The 25,269-nt window shown below is 36.1% G+C and overlaps 1 protein-coding gene across 2 annotated transcripts in view; it reads left to right on the top strand.

Moving 5' to 3' along the window:
* The window catches only part of LOC150082443 (homocysteine-responsive endoplasmic reticulum-resident ubiquitin-like domain member 2 protein), an 82,200-nt gene that overhangs the window by 34,263 nt on the left and 22,668 nt on the right, over positions 1 to 25,269 (top strand). For both annotated transcript variants that reach the window (XM_090378615.1, XM_090378614.1), the window contains exons 4-6: positions 2,129 to 2,212; positions 14,185 to 14,291; positions 24,982 to 25,101. In XM_090378615.1, coding sequence (XP_090234741.1) covers positions 2,129 to 2,212; positions 14,185 to 14,291; positions 24,982 to 25,101 — 311 coding nt within the window. The remainder of the gene's footprint in view (positions 1 to 2,128; positions 2,213 to 14,184; positions 14,292 to 24,981; positions 25,102 to 25,269) is intronic.

Genomic DNA, 25,269 nt, shown 5'->3' with positions numbered 1-25,269 from the left:
TAAAGGCAAATTTCCGCACATCTAATCTACATCTGTCTTTTCTTAATTTGAATTTATGCCCCCTTAGGTTCGTAATCTGAACAAGTGGAAGGATCCCATCAGAATTCAGCGTGCTCAACCCATTCAAGGCCTTGTACACCTCAATCAGATCACCGCGCAGGTGCCTAGTCTCCAGCCACTGCAATTTGCAGAACTTAAGCCTCTCTTGGCAAGAGGATCCCTTCATTCCCCTCACCAATCTTGTTGCCCTTCTCCGTACACGCTCAAGTAAATCTACATCCTTCCTAAAATGAGGCCTCCAGACCTGTACGCAGTACTCAAGGCGTGGCCTGACCATTGCATTATACAGAGGGATAATCACCTCCTTTTCCCTGCTAGCAAAATTCCTATATATCATTGACAAAACCCCATGACCTGCCCTGGCAGCCTGTCTGCATTGCTCAGAAAACTTCATATCTGACTGCACAATTACTCCCAGGTCTTTTTCATTTTCTACCACCTTAAGTGTAGTACCACACAGTTGGTACGTTTCTCTGGGGTTACTTCTACCCATATGCAGTACTTTGCATTTGTCAAGGTTAAACTTCAGTTGCCACTTCTTAGCCCATCTGCCCAAATTATCTAGATCCTGTTGCAGTAGCACACTGTCATTAACAACCCTGCCAACCTTTGTATCATCTGCAAACTTCGACATTAAGCCTGATATACCTTCATCAATATCATTGATAAATATACAAAACAACAGTGGGCCTAACACCGAACCCTGTGGGACTCCACTGATAACATTAGTCAATATACAAAAGTTTAATCCTTTAGATTATGCAGTTTATAATCAGTGAATACAGATGCATGATGCTCAAATTGTCTAGATACTAATCTAGAGAACCCAGTAATCTTTATAATCTTGATAGTATTGGTCTGATAGCTAACATTTTGATTTAAAAAAAAAAACAAAAAACTCAAAGGTGCTTTTAGATATGATACTAAAGGCAGAGATATGACAAAAGTAGGTTGAGTAGTTATTTTTCATTGTTCTTTAAATGGAACAAACCTGGTAAGTGCCTTTTTTTTTAATCAAATTTAATTTTTAAACTTTTTGTTCAATTGAAAACTATATTTTATTAATTATGATTTATATAATTTATTCTACTACATTTTCAATTTCTAGAAATATATAACTGTAAATACAATAGAAACCCCCCCCCCTCCCCAAAGCAACTTTCTGAAAAATACACGACATATAAAATGAGCCAAATCATAATACCATTGGTGCAGGGATATTACGCATGATTCATACACCTTCCTGCCTTTTGTGGTGGGTGGGATGATGAATTATGGTTGTGGGGGTGAATAGCACTTATATACACTCCTGCTAATTTGGTGAATTGGGATGGGGGGAGTATTTGGTTGCTTGGAGTCTTTTGGATGCTAAACAGACAATTAACCTCTCAGAACTAATAAAATCAAAACAAAAGCAGACAAATATCATTTGGCAAATTTCAAGAATGTTATTGGTGGTGAAAGGTATATGGAAAGATTTTACTTTCAAAATTTCAAAAAATGAAATAAGTGGCATCTGTCAGGCACCATGGAAGTGTCCTAGGGTCAACAATATTTGAAAGTGAAATATTCTTTATTGAATTTCATTAGTATGAAATTCAATAAAGAATCAGTACTCCTCATTGTAAATTACTGAGAAATCAATATTGTAGCAGCTAAACTTACTTATAATGGATTATTAATCACATATCTTAATTTATAAATTAATTTTGCAGCCTTTGCAAGAATTGCATTATTATATAATTGTTCACACTTAACACAAGTATTATTAATAATAAAAAAAAAAAACTTTTGTTTGAAAGTTATATATAGTTTTTAATCTTTTATAGCTTGTATCAGCTTAAAATGTTAGCTGTTCATAATTATCACTTTCTAGCACTAGTTGGAGTCATATAGTTTACTATATAATTCTAGTGGAAAGTTGTAAAATCTTCATGTCTAGGTTTTTTTTTTTTTTTTTAATAATTAGTACTGGAGGATTGTGGTGTGTACCAGAATAAACTATCAGTAGAATTTTGTTTTGTGAAAGGATTTTATTTATAACTCATATGATGCTAATTTTGTTTAGGAAGATGGCCAGGTCCATGTTCTGCATCTTGTGTGTGTTTCACCAAGTCCAGACTCTTCTGAGAAATTAGAAAATGGTGCAAATGTATGTATGTGGACTTGACTAGTTGTAAATTTCATGCAGAGTTATATGCAGGGTATCTAAAATGTATACAAATTGTATTTCAATATATTATAAAGGTAAAGAACAAAATTATTCATATTTTATGCTAATATAACCCAAATATGTAGTTTCCACTTTGCAATTAACAGATGGTATTGACCTGGCTTTGCATATTATCCATAAGTTAAACCATAACACAATGGTTCAGATTCACTTGACATACAAGCAAATCAGTTTTTCAAGAATTTGCATTAATTGGAACAATGTGCTCTTGATAGGAAGGTACTATGTTGTATAAAAGGTTGGTTAAATGGTAGGAGACAATGTGGCTGTAAATGCCTGCTGCGTGATTGGGTGACCAGGATGTTGAGTAGAGTTGTGAGGTTCAGTTATTGCGTCTCCCACTGTTTTTGATAATTGTGAATGACATTGATAAGAACTTATGGCAGTTAAAAATAAAAAGAATTAATTTGTAATCTAACATGATTGTTCTCTTAACTGGCTGCTAGAACAGCACAGCATATTTTAAGAATGATGTAAAGTAATTTTGATAGTAAGGACAAAGGTAATGTTTCATTTATATTAAAGCCTTGGTTAGGAGCCCCATATTGGCTACGGTTTACGGAAAAGTGGTGCCCCGCATTTCACCTCCCACATTTTGCCCCCCGCGCATTTTGCCCCCAGTAGATAATGAGTAGGCTACAGAAATGTAAATACTGTACAGTCAACTCTCGATAACTCGAATTTTTATTGAAGTCCCAGCCCCTTTAGTGGAGATTCCATGTTAAACTCTCTCGATTACTCGAACTGAACTTCCGATAACTCTAATTTTTCTGAACAAATTTTCAAAATGACATTCGTGTACAAATTGCCACGTAGCTTTTAAACTAATTTCTCCCCTTTTGTATGTCTTCAGGGTTCTCTTTTCATTGTGAAAGGATTAACTGGAACTGTTAATCCTTTCACAATGGAAAGAATATATACTCGACCACGAGGGCGATAGTCACGTGGTTAGTGACTGACATGGGGGAGGGAACAGTGACTAATCTTATAGGAGTCTTTTCAGTAACAAGTGAATCTTGTTCTGATTTGTCTAAATTCAAACAATAAAAGTTCCTGCATCTGGCTCTCCTCACATTTCGTGGTGCAGTTGACAGCATGCGTTTGCTGTTTTCGCCGCCTCCACAGAGAAGTAAGATACAGAGTGGACTCTTGCTCAATTCAAAAACATTCCATCTGCAAAGGGCGTGTTTGGACAGAGGGTTTTTAAGGCCCAGTTGTGAAAGTCGTAACTAAACATAACCATGCAGCTCAAGCTGCAAGGTCGGAAACATTGCAATTGATTGGTCAAATACGGCAACATCCAACAACCACGAACGAACGGCCACAGCAAATTGTTGCATCAGTTATTGCAGAGGCTCATACTAATGTCACGGCATTACTTCCTAAAAAGGATTCACTTAAACGAACCATTCGTTATGTTCGATGCAACAATGGTACTCCTGCTTTACCGAGCAATCTCCAGGACCTAGTAATTCCACAAAATTATCAAGAAATTATTATCGATGGCAATGTGCAACAGTTTTTAATTATATTATAAATCAACAGGGATTACCTTTATTTTACCCGTCACCACCAAATACGGAGGATGCGGAAAGGTCAGGGAAGGACCACCGCATATTCCCGGAGCAATATGGCCTTAGTTGCTAATGCTCCTAAAAACCAAATAACAAATAACAACAACCTTTATTTTAGATATAGGAAGCCTCTTTTCCAACTTTCCTAGTCCAACTCGCTAATAATTCTTGGGGATGGCGATATCAATGATTAATTGTGAGTTGCTCTATTCCTGTGAACACGACGCCCGAAAAGTTCTAGTCCGACTTAAGGAATGTAGAGAATAAACCCCTCCCATATCCAATTTTATTAGATCCCTAAATTTAACTCTAAAGTCCAGCTACAGGACCAAAAGAAATAATCGGTCCATATTTATTAAACAGTTTAGACCTTCAAAAATCTAATTTTATGCCAATCCACGTAATGGTTTCCTTGCTGCCAGAGGTATGGTGTTTGAAGACAGAAGTCTTGAGTGCTCATTGTTGAGACTGCACAGTCTGAACACTACGGTTCTGACAGTGGGGAAGATGTCCCACCTGTTTTGCAAAATTGATATCGCCATCCGCAAGAATTATTAGCGAGTTGGACTAGGAGAGTTGGAAAAGAAGCTTCCTATATCTAAAATAAAGGTAATCCCTGTTGATTTATAATATAATAGAATATAGGAATTATCAAGTACTTAATAGCTCTCAATTATCAAATCTATTAAACAGTTTTTAATGTATGATTCTCAGGATGAACTGCTCCCGGGTCGCATGCTTATTTTTTCCACTAGTAACAATCTTCAGTTATTGGCGCGTAGCCGGGAGTGGTTTTCTGATGGAACAAGAAGTATGCTGCAATTTCTGCTAGAATCAAAAGAATAGTCCAAGATTTTCAAAATTTTGATGTGATTGATTACCTTAGAGGCATTGCATACAACTTCAAGTTTTAAACAATAATAATATGCATTTATTCTATGATTGATTACCTTTGATTTGATTACCTTTGATTGATTGATTCTATTAAAACAAAATAAATTAGAATTAATAAAAAATTAGGTGTATTATTTACATTTCTATAGCCTATTCATTATCTACTGGGGGCAAAATGCGGGAGGAGGGGCCAACTTTTCTGGATCCCATTGGTTACTTATATATTTCCTTTTCCAGCAGATTCATGATGTGAATCTGCTGGAAAAGGTGTAATGAAAAGCAACAGATGAATTGTTGATTTCAAGAACATTACTGGGTGAAATTAAGGAAGATAACTGTAGATGGAATATAAGAAGAATTAGCTTTTAGCTAAAGGGAATAAATTGTAAATCTTGTAGAACTGGATAATTTATTTTATAGAAAGGTTGGAAAGACACTTGGATTTTTTATTTTATTTTTATATGGTGATGCTGAACCGGCTTCCTTCCTTGCATTGATTTGCTTTTAAAAGTACATACAACATTAGTTTGCCTTTAAGAGTATATTCTGTATTATACTTGATTTTTGTGAGGTATTTGGGGATGAAGTTTCTTTCACCAAGTTAGGGTTCCACATTTTCATCATTGTCCTTTCTTATGCTGAATGTCTGTACTCTTGAATGGATTAAAGAGGAGGTGTTTAACCTTGTTCCCCATTTATCCAATTTGACTCCTTCACTGGACTCTAGCCTGTTGGGTTATCTGATAAACATGGTATCTATTTGAAAGCAGTTACAAATCCGATAACTTTGTATGAAATTGAGCAATCCTGGGCATCTACCTCAGTAAAATGCTTGTTTAAGTGTATCACTGAGTTCTTTGATACTGCCAGTAATGCTATATGTTACAGATGAATACTTTGAACACCTTATATAATGAATCACATAATAAAACAATTGTTTCTTTATGAGTAAAATATTCTGGCATCAAATGTGTATATGTTTTTTGATACACCTTTTACATTATAATATTTTATTTTAGTGTGAGAGGTTGTTTTTATTTTTGCTGATTATATTTTAGAAATCATCGTAGAAATATGATTATCAACTTATTTTATTCTAATTTTATTTTTGTAGAATTTAAATTTTATGTTATATTCATCTTAGTATATCTCTGAGTAATTAAAAACTAGCTAAGAAACAGTTGTTCAGGCATAGTTACTTTTATATGACCAGATAATTTGTATAGCAGGGCCATACCAAGGTATAGTTATTTCTTGAGTTATACACTTTTCATATATGCATTTTCAGTGTAATGTGGTGGAACAATACACACTACTTCTGTTAGGGCATTTAGTTCTTGCTTAACATGGTTGGCATGGTTGGCAACAAAATGTGTGATAATATTTAATTCAGTTAATAGATTCTGAAATTTGTACTAACAGAAAAGCTAATTTTATTATTTTGATTAGCATGTCGTGTTTGGAGAATCAGGTAAAGGTGCCCTTAGATGGTGTATGACTTTCTATTAATTATGCTGAATTGTCAGTATTTAAATATTTATATTTTAAACCATAGCATTATATTTTTCTATAGTGGAACAATAAAATATAAACCTACAACATTGACTTTATCTTGCTTTTGGTTTAACAAAAGTTTAAAGAGAACATGAAATAAAAAAAAAAGTGCAAAAATAGTATGAAATAAAATAAAAAAAACTTAAAAAATTAGTAATGAAACTAAAAGAAAATATCACAGGACTTTACAGCAAATAACATATAGCAATTCTTTATTTTAACTTAATTCCCTATACAATTGCTATTTTAAAAAACAGTATAAAAATAATTTTTGGTACTATTTTACACAAATAAATACCTGTCATTATCTGTCCTTGGGAGCTCAGCTCTGTGCATTAGTATGTTTCTTTCATGCCCTCCCCTTTACTGATTTTTTTATAAATCTATATTTAGCTGTGTTTGCTATCATAAGAATTCCTTATTTTTCCTAGGTTGGTTGTACATGAATGCATACAAGTCATAATACTTCATGCAATCCATTTAATGGTTTGTATGAAGTATTATGCTCTTTTAAAAGAGGGGTGATCTACGGTGAGTATTAAGAAATGGCAGGGAAAAAAATTGTCAAATGCCATATGAGACACAGGGTCAATTTATTGCAAAGCTTAATGCCAATGTTTTCATCAGGTTGCAGTTGGGCATATGATAGGATATATGGGTTATAGGTTGGACATCCCTTGTGCAAATATTAATAGATTTATCATTTGTAAATTATATTTTAATTTATTAGATCTTTATAGCAAAATGAATGGTAGGTGTTATTTTTATTTATTTATTTATTTTTTTTCCTAGTTGAAAAGTACTGTATTTCCCCATGTATAAGACGCACCTTAATTTTGGGGCCTGAAATTTGAAAAAAAAATGTATTACATAAAGTTATTGAACTCAAGTTTTATTCATCATAAAATTCCTCATAACTTGAATTCAGCACTGTAAGAAAATCATTTCTGGGCAGAACGTGGCAAAATGTAACCTAATATACCGGTAACAAGTGCGAAACAATGAGCGCAAAGACAACAAGCGCGAAAAAGCGGGAAATGCAAGTAAAAAAAAAAATCTACAACTACTGTATAAGACACACCCAGTTTTTAGACCCCAAATTTTTCGAAAAAAGGTGCGTCTTATACATGGGGAAATACGGTATTTATTTTATTTATTTTTTGATTATCTTTTATTTTTTACTTAATATATCAGGCTCCTATAATTTACTATACCTTATGTTCCTATTCTAGACACCATTTTGACCTGATGACCAGGTTCCATTGCAGAATCCAGAAACAGTTGGTTTCATTTGTTCCTCCATTTCTGTTCTGTTTTAGACTCTAATTCCAAAATTGAAACTTTGTCATAATTGGGCATTAATTGTATGGTGAACCAATGTTGTAATTTTTACGTAAGGTCCAGTAAGCTGCACAGTTTGCCTTAAAAAAAAGTGAATTTAATAGTTATTGTTGTACAGCAGAATTTAAACACTTCATTGTTAAGGGGATTGTTATGTGTGCTGAAATAGATATTAAACAGCCACTGGTGGAAAAATGGGTCATCTCTCCTAATAATGCTAGATGCTGTTTGCAATGATTTACTAGTCTCTGTATTGGAAGTTGTAGAAAGCTGTAATATTTCTGGTAATGACTGGAGCTTACTGAGTGTCATAAGCAGGGAGCAGAAAGCATTAAAGGGCTTATTTAACAGTTTGTGGATTGAAGTCTCCAATTGTGGATGGATGGTAGTCTCTTCTTTCTTAATGTTTGGTAGGGGGGTTGGACTGAATGATGAAGGGAATCAAAAACTTTCTTGTTGTGTAATCAGCATTTGCCAGGAACAAGACGGTTGCATATCACTTGGGCACTACTCTTCATCATCAGTAATTTGGTCTTGTGACTGGTCAGTTCTTCTCATGAGCTGTCGCCATCTTTGTCTCTCCTGCCATTTGTTTTAGTTCCTCAAAGTTTTGAAGTCCTGCTTCATCCAGCAATGTCCTGATGAAGGTCTTTTTTGGTCTACTCCTAGGGCGTTTTCCCTCTACAGTCCCCTCCATTGCATCCAGAAGTAATCCACCATGTCGAATCACATGGCCAACCCATTTTAGTGTAGTTGATCTTATTCTACCTAAAATTTTTCTTTGTTATTTGATCTGTCTTAATACTTCCACATTTGACACTTATTCAGTCCATTTAATTTTTTCCATCCTGCACCAGCACTACATCTTGAAGGCCTCAAGTCTCTTTTGTTTCTCTGCTGCATATAGTGCCACTGACCAGATATGTCTTTATTATCTTCCTGATTTCTTGGGACATCATCTGTGTAATCAAGGACAGTTTATCCTTGAAAGATTGTTTTGCCCTTGCAGTCTGTTCCACCAATCAACTGCCCACTGGCTAAAGGCAAATTTCCGCACATCTATTCTTCAACTGTCTTTCCTCAATTTGAATCTGTGCCCCCCCCCCCCTTCAGGTTCTTAATCTGAGCAAGAGGAAGAATCTCATCAACATTCAGTTTGCTCAACCCATTCAAGGCCTTATACACCTCAATCAGATCACCTCGCAGGTGCCTGCTCTCCAGATGCTGCAATTTGCAGAACTTAAGCCTATCTTGGTAAGAGCACCCGTTTGTTCCCCTCACCAATCTTGTTGCCCTTCTTTGTATTTGTTCTAGCAACTCTACATCCTTCCTAAAATGAGGCCTCCAGACCTGTACACAGTACTTGAGGTGTGGCCTGCCCATTGCCTTGTATAATGGGACAATCACCTCCCTGTCCCTGCTAGCAAAATTCCCATATATCATTGACAAGACTCCATGACCTGCCCTGGCAGCCCCTCTGCACTGCTCAGCGAACTTCATATTTGACTGCACAATTACCCACAGGTCTTTTTCACTTTCCACTTTCCTGAGTGTAGTACCACACAGTTGGTATGCTTCTCTTCGGTTATTGCTACCCATATGCAGTACTTTGACAAATGCAATGTTAAACTTCAGTTGCCACTTTTCAGCCCATTTGCCCAACTTATCTAGATCTAGTTGGAGTAGCATACTGTGTTTACTGTCGTTAACAACCCTGCCAATCTTTGTATCATCTGCAAACTTGGATATTAAACCTGATATACCTTCATCAATATCATTGATAAATATACAAAACAACAATGGGCCTAACACCGAACCCTGGGGAACTCTACTAATAACATTTGTCCACGAAGAGCAATGTCCATTGATTACCACTCTATCGTCTCCCACTCAACCATCCCTTTATCCATTGTAGCAACTTACCCTTAATGCCATACCTCCAATTTGTACCGCAGTCAAATTCATCATTGCCTTAGTTTTCATAATGTTTATCTTCATTCCATACTTTGGCACGCCGACCGGGCTAGCCAGATGATTAAAGTGCCTGCCTGGCAACCCAAAGGTCGTGGGTTTGAATCCTGCCTCGGGCTTGGATCAAAGTACTGCAAAAACCTTGACATTATGGCCACAGAAGCCGATGCGCCAACAACTACCAAATAAAAAAAAAATAAAAAATAACTTGGCACTTTTTTTATTTGGTCTTTTGATCATTTTTTGCAGTGTAGCAGAGCAACCTGCTAGTATGGCCTGATCATCTGCAAACTTAATAGCCTGTACATACTTTTCACCTATTTGAATCGCCCACTTCTTATTCCCAAGTGGCTCCTTTATTATCACTTCTGCAAAAGCATTGAACAAATCAGGTGAAAATAAGCATCCCTGCCTTACTCCCTTTTTAACTTTAGCTTTTTCTGTTAGTTCTCCCTCGCTCTTATCACTGCGTTTTGTCTTCTATATAAGTCATAAATCAGTCCAATAATCTTCTTGCATCCGATTTTCTCAAGCAATGGGAACAGTTTTCTCCAGATTACTCTATAAAACGCCTTCTTGTAATTCACAAAACACACAGAGGTTTCTTCCCCATGTTATACACTTTCTCACCCAACATTCAATATTCCAATAGCATCTCTCGTCGATCTGCTTTTGCAAAAACCACACTGTGAGTCATCCAGAAATTGTTCAATATGACTCCATACGAACTTTGATAACTTTCAGCAGAATCTTGGATGCAAGGGTAATAAGACGTATAGTTCTGTAGTCTTGGCATACTGTTGGTGACATCTTCTTGGGTATGGGGATTATGATTGATGTGCAGAAAACCTCCGGCCAATGCTCATCCCTGTATATCATCTTTATCAGTTCAAATAAGATTTTCTCCTGTATTTTAAAAGCTCTGCAGGTATGTTGTCAGTTCCTGGTGCTTTGTTATTGCTAATGGATGGACTTTAAGGCTGTGTTGAATTCATTGAGATATTTCCTCCATGTTTTCTTGTTCTTCTTGTGCCGTCTTCCTTCATGTGTACGTGCTTGAATCATCATAAAGTTTTTCAGCATATCTCCTTCATCTTTCCTTTTGTTCTTTGAAGTTCAGTACTGTCATTCCCTTTTCATCCCGCATTGCTCTCCTTTCAATCCTGCTACTCTTGTTAATTCTCTGCGCTAAGTCCACCCAACCTTGTTGTTTGAACGTTTCAATCTCTTGACAGTTCTCTGCCCACCACTGTTCTATAGCCTTCCCTATCAATTTCATTCTTTGATCACCATTTTTTTTGGTTGGCCTTTCAGTCTCCTCTTGTCCATTTTCTGCAGTAAAATATCTGTGATCCAAGGCTTCCTCCTAATTTTTTCAATCCTACCCGGAGCCATTGATGCAGCTTTACAAGTCATCTCCTTGATTAAAGGCTAATTTTGCTCTAGATCGTTCGTAGTCTCCTCAACAGCGATAACATTGGTCAGACCTTGAAACACATTTTTTGCACAGTCCTGCCTAAATTTCTCAATGTTCTGTCTCATGAATGATTTCCTTTTATTCAGGCACTTCAATTTTAGTTCCACATTTATCTTCATGAGTGAGTGATCTGAATCTCTGTCCGCTCCTGGATAAGACATTGCTTTCTTCATTTGGTTACGGTATCTCTGTTTAACTAAGATGTAATCAATTTGGTACCTTCGTGAGTTTCCAGGATTCTTCCATGTATATATTCTGTGTAGTGGTGCTTTAAACCATGTATTTGCTACCATTAGACTCTTCTGTGCAAAACACCAGTAAGCGTTGACCTCGTGTGTTTCCTCACACTAGACCAAAATTCCCCAAAGTCTTTTCTTTCCTTCTTTCACCGCTCAAAAAAAGAGAAACCAAATGTTTAATTTGTTTTAGTGCGTCGCGTCGATTGTTGTGTTCCGTTGCAGCACAAAAAAGGACAAATTTGGTTTAGTTATTTATGTCAGAATTTTTTTTATAGTAATTTTTTTTTTTTGTTTAGAAATCGCGAAAATAATGGGTAAACATAAGAGTTGAGTTTTCAGTTAAACAAAAACTTGAAATTATTCAAAAGTTTGAAAACGGAGCATCTGTTAAATCTCTAAGGAATTATTATAATAAGGATGTATCAAAATGGCCAAACATTAACAAGTATTGCGCGGAATTCAGATTTGTCAATAATAATATAGTAGCAATATGTTATTAGTCATTCCCGAGTTACGTAAAACCCGACGAAGTAAGAAGTCCTGGAACATATCTCTAACGTTATGTTGTGGACTTTTGTATTTTTGCATTAACCGGGAAATCGATTATCCGAGATTTGTTTTTTACCATCTATTCCAGAAAATCGAGAGTCTACTGTATATTATTCAATTAGTTGTGCACTGTTTAATTTTTTTTATTAAATCTTCAGTGAGGTGGCACTATTATCCCTCTTCTGTCTCTAGCTAATAATGTCCAATATATTAATGATTTTTGGATTTTCTTAAAATTTTCATGGTGGTTTGTACAGGCTTAATCCCGATGAATAAATTTTAAATTATAGCCAGACAGTGTTAAGTATTTACGTTATGCCGTAACATAGGCAAACAATCAACTGACCATTGGAACTAAGAATGTTCCAACTGTCAAATAAACACGTGTCTATAAGTAGTTAAATACTACCTATGGTGCAAAAACAGTGAACCCTAACCACAATGCAACGTGTTAACAACTAATCACTAAGAAAATCAAATAACTCTTCTTAATATCACATTTTCCACATAAAAAATCCAGGAGCACATAGTAACTGCATTAAGCATAGACAGTGGCCAGTAGTGCCACTACTAGTAATGGAATAGTAGTAACTTTTTAATATACTATTTTTAATTCATATAATCTATTTAATGGTCAGTTGTTTAATTAAAACTTTTTTCTAGCTATAATGCTACTGCATCTGATCTATTGTATCTGGTTATTTATTTTTAACTTTTGATTCCTATTCCCCCCCCCCCCCCCCCCCCCCCCCCGCCCAAACCACTGCTGCTCTGCAGGAATGGATTATAATGTATTATTTTAATTGATTGGTTGGTTTGTGAACTTTGATGCATTGATTACTTCCGACATATTGCATTATTTCTTGGTCTTTATCTTGTGTGCTGTAGAATTAATGTGGTTGCAAATTGATTTGTATGTTATGTTATTCTGAATTTTTTTTTTCCCTGTACAACATGCAAATTGGACTGTGAATTTGTGCAGCCAGATATGAAATTCTCTGAGTAGTGCAGACAAGCTGCCGGGACAGCTCATGGGATTTGTCAATGATATACAGGAATTCTGCTAGCAGAGACAAGGAGGTGATTATTCCTTTATATAAGACAATGGTTAGGCCAAACCTTGAGTACATACAGGTGTGGAGGCCTCATTTTAGGAAAGATATAGAGCTGCTGGAATGAGTACAGAGAAGGGCAACAGAGGGGACCTTACTAAGAAAGGCTTCAGTTCTGCAAAACTTCCATCTGCCTTTGTGAAAGTTGATAGCTAAAATAAATTCAAGGAATAACTATACAAAATTATAAGTGAAATGGAAAGGTGTTTTTTTTTTTTTTTTTTTTTTTTTGCTGTGTAAGCTTGCTTTTTTGCATCATATGCCACTACTAATTCTAATCTATCATTGGTAAATTTGCAAAGCTTCATTATTTTTGTGGGAATAGATTTGACTGGACTTATTGCAATATTGTGAACATGTTAAGTGAAGGGCTAATAGAATTTGATCACATTTTTTTTTTTCCTGAATGCTTGACAACTTACACACTGTTCTTTCTACATTAACTGCAGTGAAAAATTTCCATCTAGTACTACTTCAAAGACAGTCACTAAACCTGAGAATAATCAAGTTTTGAATGCCATTACTGAATGAGCAAGTGGACACTTTTGTGTCAGGACAGAGTCTCACAACAAATTCTCTTTCTGGAAACAGTTCTGCACTGCAGATGCTATGACAGAATTCTATACAAAATCAATGGGTATTTGTTGCTATTAGAAATGAAGTAACCCTTGATGCCAGTACAGGAAGAGCTGTGGATGAGGTCTTTTTTTTACTGCAGACTTTTTTTTGTTCCTGTATTTAAGCTGTATACAGATGATGCTGAAATTGCTGTTGAAGATCTAGAACAAAACAAATGTTCTATGGGTGATATTGAAGTAAAATTATCACATTTTTGCTGTGATGCTATTTAAGATTTCCCCTTGCAAGCAGTGTGTAGTTTGAATATTTGAAGAAGAATTAAACAAATTATTAGAGAGGATTGATGTATAACGTGGGTAGTTTTTTTTTTTTTTTTTTTGCTGATGCCATATAAGCTTATATCATTTTCTGCTAATAATAATAAATGAATACTGTTTTAGACTTTTCAGTCCATGAAACTGCTCTTGGAATTTAGTGACACTTTCAGATTTTGATCCAAATTAATTCTTTCACAGTAATCTTTCCTGTTAATATATTTCAATCTGTTTAGTATAATTTACATTTTAATCCAAATTATAAATATTTTCCTCTTTTTTGCCAGCCTGTTTTGCCCGAACAAACTGCTACTAGTCCTTCTGTGCAGTCTTTCCAAGCTCCAGAAAGTGAGACACATGTAGATACTCTTCGAAATAGGTTCTACCCTCAGAGGTAAGTAGACTACGAGATATAATTTAAGTGATTTTTTTTTTAAAAATTGTTTCTGTATTTGTTTACCAAATCTTTACTAACAAAATGAAGATTTGTGCCATTATAGTGACCTGAGATACAAATCAAATCAAATTGGCTATAACAGATTTGGATGATCAAAGAGACTTTATTATGTCTAATAATATTAATCTTTACATTATTTAAAAATGTAAAGCATTGTTGTTATGCTAAAATTGTACCATATTGAAAGAAAAGTGTTGCATAAATTTATTAATGTAATTTCCAGAAAAGTGAAATTACAGTAAACCCCCGCTATTTGCAGTCGCTGATTTAATATAAAATGAAACCTAAAAAAATGTGAATTTTAAATCGCCTTGAACATTTTCCCCCAATAAAAAAACACAGGTGTGGCTAAAATCATCTTTCCCGGTCAAGACAGCGATCAGTGGGTGGGAAGGGGTTGACAAAATTGCGAGCGTGGATGTTTCTCGCTAATCCTTGTTCAGTATGTGCTTGTCATGGAAGGTTTTATATGCTTAAATTGAATAAATTTATATGCTTACAAATGTGAAAAATCTACCGATTTGCAGTGTGTTAGTGTAAACAGACTTTTTTGAGTGTGTTAACGGAAGAAAGTGACTTTATTGTGGACAAATTTTTTTCTAACCCCTACAAAAATATGGCTACGAATAACAAGGGAATTGTGAAAAGATCAAAGAAGGTGATGACATTAGCAAGTAAAATTCAGTTATTAGACAATTTCTAATGGTGAAAGTGTCTTGTCAGTGGCAAAACATTATAAAATCAATAAGTCAACGGTACGATTAATCAAGAAATCGGATGAAAAAATCCGCCGTAGGGTCTGTGAAAACGCGCTAATTGCTTCTAAAATTTGCTCTGTAACTTGTGATGTTAAATTAGAAAAAATGGAAAAAGCTTTAAATCTGTGGATAGAAGACCGAATTCAAAATAAAATTCCCTTAAGTTCACTCATCATTTGTGAAAAGGCAAAACACCTTTATCAACACTTTTTAGTGAAACTGGTGATAGCACTGTCGGGATAAGTTTTTTAGCTATAGCAAAGGCGCTGGATTGAAAGATTTTTTTGAAATTTCTAATAAATATTACATTTAATATTAAATTGTTTCTTATTTTCATTTTGATGTCTTATGCTTGCATTTCACTATGTACTGTCTATGTACATAGTCATATTATGAAGGTACACATAATACATACATACATAGACAAAATTTTAGAATAGTTTTTCTTATATATTTCATACTTTAGAACGGAACCCCTTTATTACTATGGGAGCCATAACTCGGTATTTGCGGCATTTCTCAGGAACGTAACTCCCGCGAATAGCGAGGGTTTACATATGAAAAGCATAAATTTAATTATTAATGTTGATTGAGCAACTTGATCTTATCTGCAAAAAGATCTAAACCTCCCAAACACTTCCTAGGTCATTTCACAAATATACGTGGTCTCAATTCTAATCTCAACAATGTCCATTTCCACTTGCAGTCTGCCAAACCCCATATACTTTTTCTGACAGAATCTCAGTTATCGGTTCATTCAATTACTGCTCATCTCAGTTGCCCAAATATTCGCTGTATAATTCCTTTTGCCTCAAAGGTGGTACTTTACTTATATAAACTCTAAAAGGAAGGGGATGAATATGATTGGTCCACTTGACATCGATGGTTCGACTGTTGATGATCCTGCTCAGATAGCAAACAAACAAACTGAATGAGTATTTTGCATCTACATTCACATGTGAGGAATTATTACAATTTGAAAATGGAAGAAGGTTATCAAACTGTAGCAGTGTGCTTAATGATTTTGTAATAACTGAGAGCAAAGTGGAGGAGAAATTGTTGAAGTTAAACATAAGAAAGGCACCTGGGGTGGATGGGATCTATCCAGTTATTTTAAAGGAGGCGGCAAAGCAACTAAGCAAACCCTTAGCCATAATTATGAGAGCATCCTTGGACTCAGGGGAGGTTCCCACGGACTGGAGATGTGCAAATGTGTCCCCAATTCACAAAGGTGGATCGAAGGGTGACACGAGTAATTACAGACCAGTTAGTTTAACTTCTGTTCCGGGTAAAATAATGGAGTCACTGGTTAAAGATGCATTGCAGGATCATCTAGACAAGACTGCAGCAATAATTCAAACACAGCATGGGTTTGTTAAGGGAAAGTCTTGTCTGACAAATTTGATAGGATATTATGATGTGGTCACAAAGGAACTGGATGCAAAAAATAATTTTGATATCATATACTTGGATTTCAGGAAAGCTTTTGACACTGTTGCGCATGGAAGACTACTGTACAAATTGGAGCAGAATGGTATTAAGGGTAAGTTGCTACAATGGATAAAAGGATGGTTAAGTGGGAGAAGACAGAGGGTGGTAATCAATGGGTGCTGCTCTTCGTGGACTAATGTTATTAGTGGAGTCCCACAGGGTTCGGTGTTGGGTCCACTGTTGTTTTGTGTATTTATCAATGATATTGATGAAGGTATATCAGGCTTAATGTCGAAGTTTGCAGATGACACAAAGGTTGGCAGGGTTGTAAATGACAGTAATGGCAGTGTGCTACTGCAACAGGATCTAGATAAATTGGGCAGATGGGCTAAGAAGTGGCAACTGAAGTTCAACCTTGACAAATGCAAAGTACTGCATATGGGTAGAAGTAACCCCAGAGAAACGTACCAACTGTGTGGTACTACACTTAAGGTGGTAGAAAATGAAAAAGACCTGGGAGTAATTGTGCAGTCAGATATGAAGTTTTCTGAGCAATGCAGACAGGCTGCTAGGGCAGGTCATGGGGTTTTGTCAATGATATATAGGAATTTTGCTAGCAGGGAAAAGGAGGTGATTGTCCCTCTGTATAAGGCAATGGTCAGGCCACGCCTTGAGTACTGCGTACAGGTCTGGAGGCCTCATTTTAGGAAGGATGTAGATTTGCTTGAGCGTGTACAGAGAAGAGCAACATGATTGGTGAGGGGAATGAAGGGATACTCTTACCAAGAGAGGCTTAAGTTCTGCAAATTGCAGTGGCTGGAGACTAGGCACCTGCGTGGTGATCTGATTGAGGTGTACAAGGCCTTGAATGGGTTGAGCACGCTGAATTCTGATGGGATCCTTCCACTTGTTCAGATTACGAACCTAAGGGGGCATAAATTCAAATTAAGAAAGGACAGATGTAGAATAGATGTGCGGAAATTTGCCTTTAGCCAGCGGGTGGTTAATTGCTGGAACAAACTTCCATCTGTCGTTGTGGAAGTTGATAGGTTAAATAAATTTAAGGAGGAACTGGACAGGCATTTGGAGGGAATGGTGTGATTTTTTTTTTTTTTTTTTTTTGGCTGATGCTGCATAAGCTCCTACACTTGCTTTCTTGCATCTTGTGCCACTACTACTACTACTACTACTTGTGCGTATATCCGTTCCGATATTCCCTGTCAGAGACTTGGTAATTTGGTATCTCCTCTTTTTGATCTTCTCTGACTTAAAATCCCTCTACCTCAAATTCATCTGTTGTCTCTACAGTTCTCCCAACTCCACTAATCACTTGGAGCTCTTTGACTTCCTCTCTTTGCAACTTGACTTTCTTCAGTCGAACCTTCCTAACAGTGCGGTAATTTTCCTCGGTGATTTTAATGTACACAACTCCAGCTGGATTTCGTTTTCTAGTCACACCGACCCAGGTGGCTGAGATGCTGAGGCTTTTGCATACAGCCAACATGTTTGATCTTTTTCTCACAACTTGAGAAAAACAACTTGAGAAGAACAACTTGGCACTTCAGATCACAACTTGGTGATTGTCTCTTCTCCAATGGAACCTTTATTTCCTGGCTATTCCCAACCTCGTGTTGTTTGGCATTACAAGAATGCAAAATGGGATGACCTGCGAGACTTTTCTTCTTTTCCTTGGTCGGATTACTGTTTCAAAACTTCTGATGTCAACGTTTGCTCAGATCATGTCATTGAAATTATTCTTGTAGGAATGGAATCCTTTAATCCACACTCCACTTTAAAATCTTGTCCTTTATTTAAACCTTGGTTTTCCAATAAATGTGCTAAGGCTGCATATCGTAATCGGCTTGTTTCAAATTCTTCAGTTTCATTTTCTGCCTACACCAAAGCTCACAACGATTGTAAAGCAGTTATTAATCAGTCTGAATTTTGAACAGGCTCAGAGCAGAAAACTTGCTTCTTGCCCTAATGGTAGGCGAACATTCTGATCTCTTGCTAAAACTATTGGCTGCAACTTTTGCCCATCTCTGTCAAAACCAGATGATTCTGTTGTCACTTCAGCCAAGAATCAAGTTGACCTGGTAGCACCCCATTTTTCTTCCCAACTCATTTATTAATGATCTTGGTAAAACACATCCCACCATTCCCAGACACTCCATTCAATGCCTCCTGTGGTCTTCCGTTAAAAGGATGTCAAAAGGATTTCAACAAATCTTGATGCTAAGAAAGCTCCAGGTCCTGATGGTACTTCTGCACTTGTTCTCAAAACCTGTGCTCCTGAACTTACTCCTGTTCTTTGCTGCCTTTTTTCACTTTTTTTTATTCCAAAGGTGTTTTTCCTTCTGCTTGGAAATTTGCTCATAACCAGCCAGTTCCTAAAAAAGGTGACAAATCCCTCCCATCCAATTATCGTTCCATTGCAATTATTTCTACTCTTTCCAAAGTAATGGAGAAATCAATTAACTGCCAACTCTTAAACTACCTAGAAACCTATGTGATCAACGATTGCCAGTATGGATTCTGTCAGTGTCATGTCAATCCACTGGTGATATTCTGGCTTATGTTACCCATTTATGGACAAATTCAATGGAAAAGTTTGGTGAAACACAAGCAGTTGCTCTTGACATCTCAAAGGCTTTTGATCGTGTTTGGCATAAAGGTCTTCTAAACAAGCTTCCATCTCATGGTTTACCAACTGTTTTTTTGTAATTGGTTATCCAGTATTTTCTCTTTCTCTTTCTGATCGCTCACTGAGGGTGATCGTAGATTGCTCTCTGTCTACCATCACCCTCAGTGATGGTAGATTTGCTCTCTGTCTTCTAACTTCTCCACTAATGCTGGAGTTCCCCAAGGTTCAGTTCTTTTCCCCACTCTTTTCCTCTTCTATATTAATCACCTTCCATTGATTGGAAATCCTATCCATAGTTTTGCTGATGATAACACATTGCATTCCACTTTCCATTTTGAGAAACCTTGCCTTGCTCAATCAGCTTCAACTTCTTGAATATCCGCTACCAATTCCTTAAGAGCTGATATCCGGGTAATTCTCCAGTGGGACAAAGACAACTTGGTTGATTTCAATCCTTCTAAAACTCAGTCTTGTCTTATCTCGCAAAAAAGCATTCTTCCGCTCCTATGCTCATCTTTGGTGACACTCCAATTTCTAGGCAAAATGATATCTCTTTTAGGGATTACCCTGACTTTTAATCTCTCTTGGCACAAGCACATTACAAATATTGCTTTCTTTCATCTAAAAAACTTGGTTTTCTCTTTTGCTCTCGGCATTACTTTTCTTCCAAACAGCTGTTCACTCTGTACAAATCGCAAATCTGCCCTACAATGGAATATTGTTCCCACGTCTGGGGCAGTGCCCCAATACCTCTCTCAGGCTTCTAGATTCCATTCAGAAGAGGACAGTTAAGTTAATTAATGACTTATCTCTAACAGTCTCTCCACTCGCTGTCTCTTAGACGTACTGTTTCTGCTGCATGCCTTTTCTACAGATACTTCCCTGGGCACTGTTCTTCTGAATTGGCTTCTATAATTCCCGCTCTCTTTCAAAACAGTCCGAACACGTGCTGCCCCCAGCCAACATCCATTTACGATTCAACTTGAAATTCATAGAACCAACTTTTCATCTTCCTTGTTATTCATTCAACTGCCGTTTTCTGGAACAACCTTCCTTTGTACGCATTTCCTGAAAATACAGTTTACAGAAGTTCAAGTATAATGTCAAGAAATATCTTCTTTCGTCTTCTCAACCTCCAACCCAAGCACGGTACAAAGTGCTATAGGTTCTAATACCTCTTATGTTTGGGGTTTTCATAAAAAAAAAAAAAAAAAAAAAAAAAAAGCAGCCAACCAACGCTCCTTTCTACAAGCTGAGCCTGTTGTGCTATCTCTACTCCAGCTTCTAAGATTCTGAAGGTTTCTGCCATTTGACATTTTTTTTATATTATCCTACTTCACTGTTATTTACATTATCCATTATACAGGGCAATCGGAATAGGTGTCCGTGATTTCCCTTTTAATTATCTTCAGAAATATTTGATCAATTGCTGTGATTGTAGCAGCAAACAGTGTGGTAACTCACTAAGTTTTATTTGACACCTCAACAATGACCTTGGCTGTGTCCTACGCACACCGCTCAGTCAGTGTTAGTAAGATGGCCGCTGCCAGTTTCCTTAAACTGAATAAACCAATGTATTAAAGTCTTGTCTGTATGTCGGTATTGACATTGCACTGTTGACAAATTTAAATTCAGCATACCACAGCCCACACTGCACCTTCTGTTCAGCTATCACTATCTTGCTGACACTGAGGCAGGGCATGCAGGAGTCATTCTGCGCACACTGATGGCACAGCCAAGGTCATTGTTGGGGTGTCAAATAAAAAATTTAAATAATATCCATTTAGGTTGGGGTTTTGATTTATATTTTTATTTTTTTCCCCATAATAAATATGAACTTTATTTTATAATATTAGTACTACTCAAAGCACTATAAAAATAGTCTTATATTCTTTATGGTGTTATTTAATAGTGTTTAAATGGTTGATCTCTCATCCCCCCCCCTCCAGAAAACACTTGTTATCTTCCTTTTAAGTTATCACACGCAACATACTGCTGATCATCTAGCTGAACATGAACTGACTTTGGTAACAGTCTTGTCTCTTCTGGACAGCTTTTGATTAGGAACATTCTCCCCTTCTCTAATAGTTCCTATAGTTCTCACTCCTGAACACTATCACCTTAATAAAATTCTTCTCCCCTATCTCTAGATGACATTGTCAGTTATCCCTACTCTATCAGTGTTTAGTTCACTTGATCAAAATCCTAAATTCATTAATATATTAACAGTACTCTTGACATTACCATGTTGACAAATTAAATTTACTATTTTATTGCATTTTACAAACTATGATTTGAAATCCTCTCCATAGTTTTGTTAATGACAGTGTACTAAATTACCATTTAAGTTTGACAGACCTTGTTCTGCTTATAACTGCAACTACAGTTGTGCCCCCATATCCGCTAATTCAGTTACCCGAGGTTAACCACGGGGAAAAAAATGGAAAAAACTCAACACGTACTACTTGTGTGTCCAATACAATGCTTCCCTTTATTTTTTTATGATGTTGATTTTAAATCGAATAGATTCCCTTTATTTTTACAGTATCGTGTATGGTTTGATCACCAACGTTATAGTGGTTCTTTAGAGATTTAACGGATGCACCATTTTCAAACTTTTGAATAATTTAAAGTTTTTGTTTAATTTGAAAGCACAACTCTTGCATTTTCCCATCATATTTGCGATTTCTAAACAAAAAACACTCACTCAGTTTAAAACCAGTCTGAACATATGTATCATTTTATTAGCCGTCGTGCATTCTTGGTTCAACTCCAAACTTGCCAGAGTAATTTGTTTCCTTTACTACTTTCTGTTCTCTGGAATAAACTTTTACATTTCCTGAAAATTATAACCTCCAGAAACAGGTTTAGTCTGAACAGTTTTATTCTCTGACATTAACCCATTTACTGTACTATATGTTTTAATATCCTTTTATGCTTATGATCAACCATTTAAAGAAACATTGCATGATCATCTAGATTAGACTGCAGTAATAATTCAGACGCAGTATGGGTTTGTTAAGGGAAAAGTCTTGTCTGACAAATTTGATTGGATACTATGATGTGGTTACAAAGGAACTGGATGCAAAAAATAATTTTGATATCATATACTTGGATTTCAGGAAAGCTTTTGCTACTGTACAAATTGGAGTACGGTATTAAGGGCAAGTTGCTACAATGGATAAAAGGGTAGTTGAGTGGGAGAAGACAGGACTGGTAATCAGTGGACGCTGCTCTTTGTGAACTGATGTTATTAGTGGAGTTCTCCAGGGTTCGGTGTTGGGCCCACTGTTGTTTTGTATATTTATCAATGATATTGATGAAGGTGTATCAGGCTTAATGTTCAAGTATGCAGATGATACAAAGGTTGGCAGGGTTATTAATGACAGTGTGCTACTACAACAGGATATAGAAAAGTTGGGCAAATGGGCTGAGAAGTGGCAACTGAAGTTTAACGTTGACAAATGCAAAGTACTACATATGGGTAGAAGTAACCACGTAGAAATGTACCAACTGTCTGCCTGGGAGTACAGGTGACTCCCACTTAATGCTGATAATTCGTTCCGGAAAAACAGAGCGCTAAGTGAGTGCCGCATTCCAATAAGGTAACATGTATTTGTGATATGTGGTTGGTGCCATAGGTTATTTCCTAATCAATAATAAATGGTAATGAAAAGATGCACGAATGTTGGTCAAAATATTTAATATTCAAATATTTGTACATATAAAATATTCTGCATTACATACGTATGCATAACTACTTACATATCAAAATTAAACTTAATTCCAATTAAAATCATGAATTTAATTGATCTAAATTGATTTAATTTAATTGATGAATTTAATCATGAAAAATGTGTTGATTTTGGGTTGCACTTGAGCCCTCTTCCTAGTAAACTAAAAGGGATTTTAATTTAAAATCCCCTGCAGTGTTACCACCCAACAATAAAATCAATTGATCCTTCACCGCTTTGAAACCTGGCATGTTTTTTTCTTCTTTCAATATGAAACTTCTTTTAGGCATTTGTTTCCAAAAAAAAGTCCTGCTTCATCTATGTTAATAACACATAATACCCCTCTTCAATAATTTTATCAAGTTCTTTTTTGAAAGTTTCGGCCCCTTGATCTACACTTGTGGTTTCTCCCTGGATTTTAAATCTATTCAACCAGCCCTTACTAGTTTTAAATGATTCCGCTTTTTTTTTTTTTTTAGGTTAGCTTTCTTCAGATAATCATATAGGCTAATCTCTCTCTTTTTTTTTTATAATATTTAACTTTACTGAATTCTGCATTGGATATTATCTTCAATAAAATTAGTCTCTCCATTTCAGTCCTAATAGCTGATCTTGCCCTAGTTGCTTGCAGTGGAACAGCTGTCTTTCCTGCTGTTAAAATTAATTCTTTATTTTTTATAATTGTTCTTACAGTTAAACTTGCCAGTTCTAAATTATGGCACACATCTGCTTGTCGTTGACTGGAATCGCTTCGCTTCAAATGTCTAATTTAATTATCAGATTCAGTCTTTTTTTTTACATTTGTAGTCTTCGTACTGCAGCCAGACGTTGTTGCTTTTTCATTCTTATCTGCCATTATTAATTCTTCGAAAATGTAACTGCGTTGGTTGCATTAATTATGATTCAATGTTCGAGTAAACTGTCCGTTACGTATGATGTCTAATACTGTACTGAGCGATGACTAGACTTTGGATAAATGCATATAACACAAATATTGCAAGCAATATACTTAATCATTTTTTAAATGTTGATCTCAGAACTACGTAACAAGTCACTGTAGTATGCGAGAAAATTTCACTGAACGTGGGAAATGTTTTAATGCTGTTTTGCTATTCATTTTCAAGTTATCGACTCCATAAGATGAAACATTTCCATTAAATATGCCAAAAATGCAATCTGTATGCTGGTAAAAGAGAATTATAGTGATTTATGACAGCACTATAGTCAGATACGGGGTTATAATATAAGAACAGCATTATATCGAATCAGCATAAAGCGAACCGCATTATAACGAGGGCTTGCTGTAATTGTGCAGTCAGGTATGAAGTTTTCTGAGCAATGCAGACAAGCTGCCAGAGCAGGTCATGGGGTATTATCAGTGCTAGTACGGCAAAAAAGGAGGTGTTATCCCTTTGTATAAGGCAATGGTCAGGCCATGCCTTGAGTACTGCATACAGGTCTGGAGGCCCCATTTTAGGAAGGATGTAGAGTTGCTTGAGTGAGTACAGAGAAGGGCAACAAGATTAGTGAGGGGAACAAAGGGGTCCTCTTACCAAGAATGGCTTAAGTTCTAAAGTGCCTATTCTCCAGAGGTTGCAAAGTGCAGCCTCTGGAGACTAGAATTGAGCAGGCTCAATTCTGATGGGATCCTTCCTCTTGCTCATATTACGAACCTGAGGGGCATAAATTCAAATTGAGGAAAGGCAGTTGTAGAATAGATATGGAGAAATTTGCCTTTAGCCAGCAGATGGTCGATTGCTGGAACAGACTTCTATCTGTCGTGGAAGTTGATAGCTTAAATAGATTCAAGGAGGAACTGGACAAACTTTGAGGAAATGGATGTGTGAAATGTTTTTTTTTTTTTTCTTTGCTGATGCTACATAAGCTTGCTTTCTTGCATCACATGCCTCTACTACTATTTAAAAAATCATAACCATGGTTTTGTTATTACTCAACTTCACTAAAACTGGATGGTTTTGTTGCTGTTCTTGTTTTATAGTGCCTGGTATCTCTACCACAATAATGAAGATAATAGTAATTTGATTTTGAACTTGTTTCAGGTTGGCTGCTCCGCAATACTATCCTCAAGTACCTATTAATGGAAGTCCTGCAGATGTGGCCTCTCATATGTTTGCCATGCAACAAGCTTATGCTCAATTTTTAAATCAGTACCTTTGGTAGTAAGTATGTTTTAATTTACTTGAGAATTTGCAATGCATTTTTTTGTGATCCTTTATTTTAAGTTTTTTTCTATTAAGTTTGTTTTTAATAAACATCAAATAAATGGATAGTTCTTGTATGTAGTATTGTGACATATTTAAATGGTAATGAACTTCAGAAATTTATAT

Source organism: Mastigoproctus giganteus, chromosome 7 (assembly GCF_048544385.1).
Source record: "Mastigoproctus giganteus isolate SK-2022 chromosome 7, ASM4854438v1, whole genome shotgun sequence".
In the NCBI taxonomy this organism is placed as follows: Eukaryota; Metazoa; Arthropoda; class Arachnida; order Uropygi; family Thelyphonidae; genus Mastigoproctus; species Mastigoproctus giganteus.
Note: the sequence above shows the minus strand (reverse complement) of the source record. Positions and strands in the feature narration are given on the sequence as shown.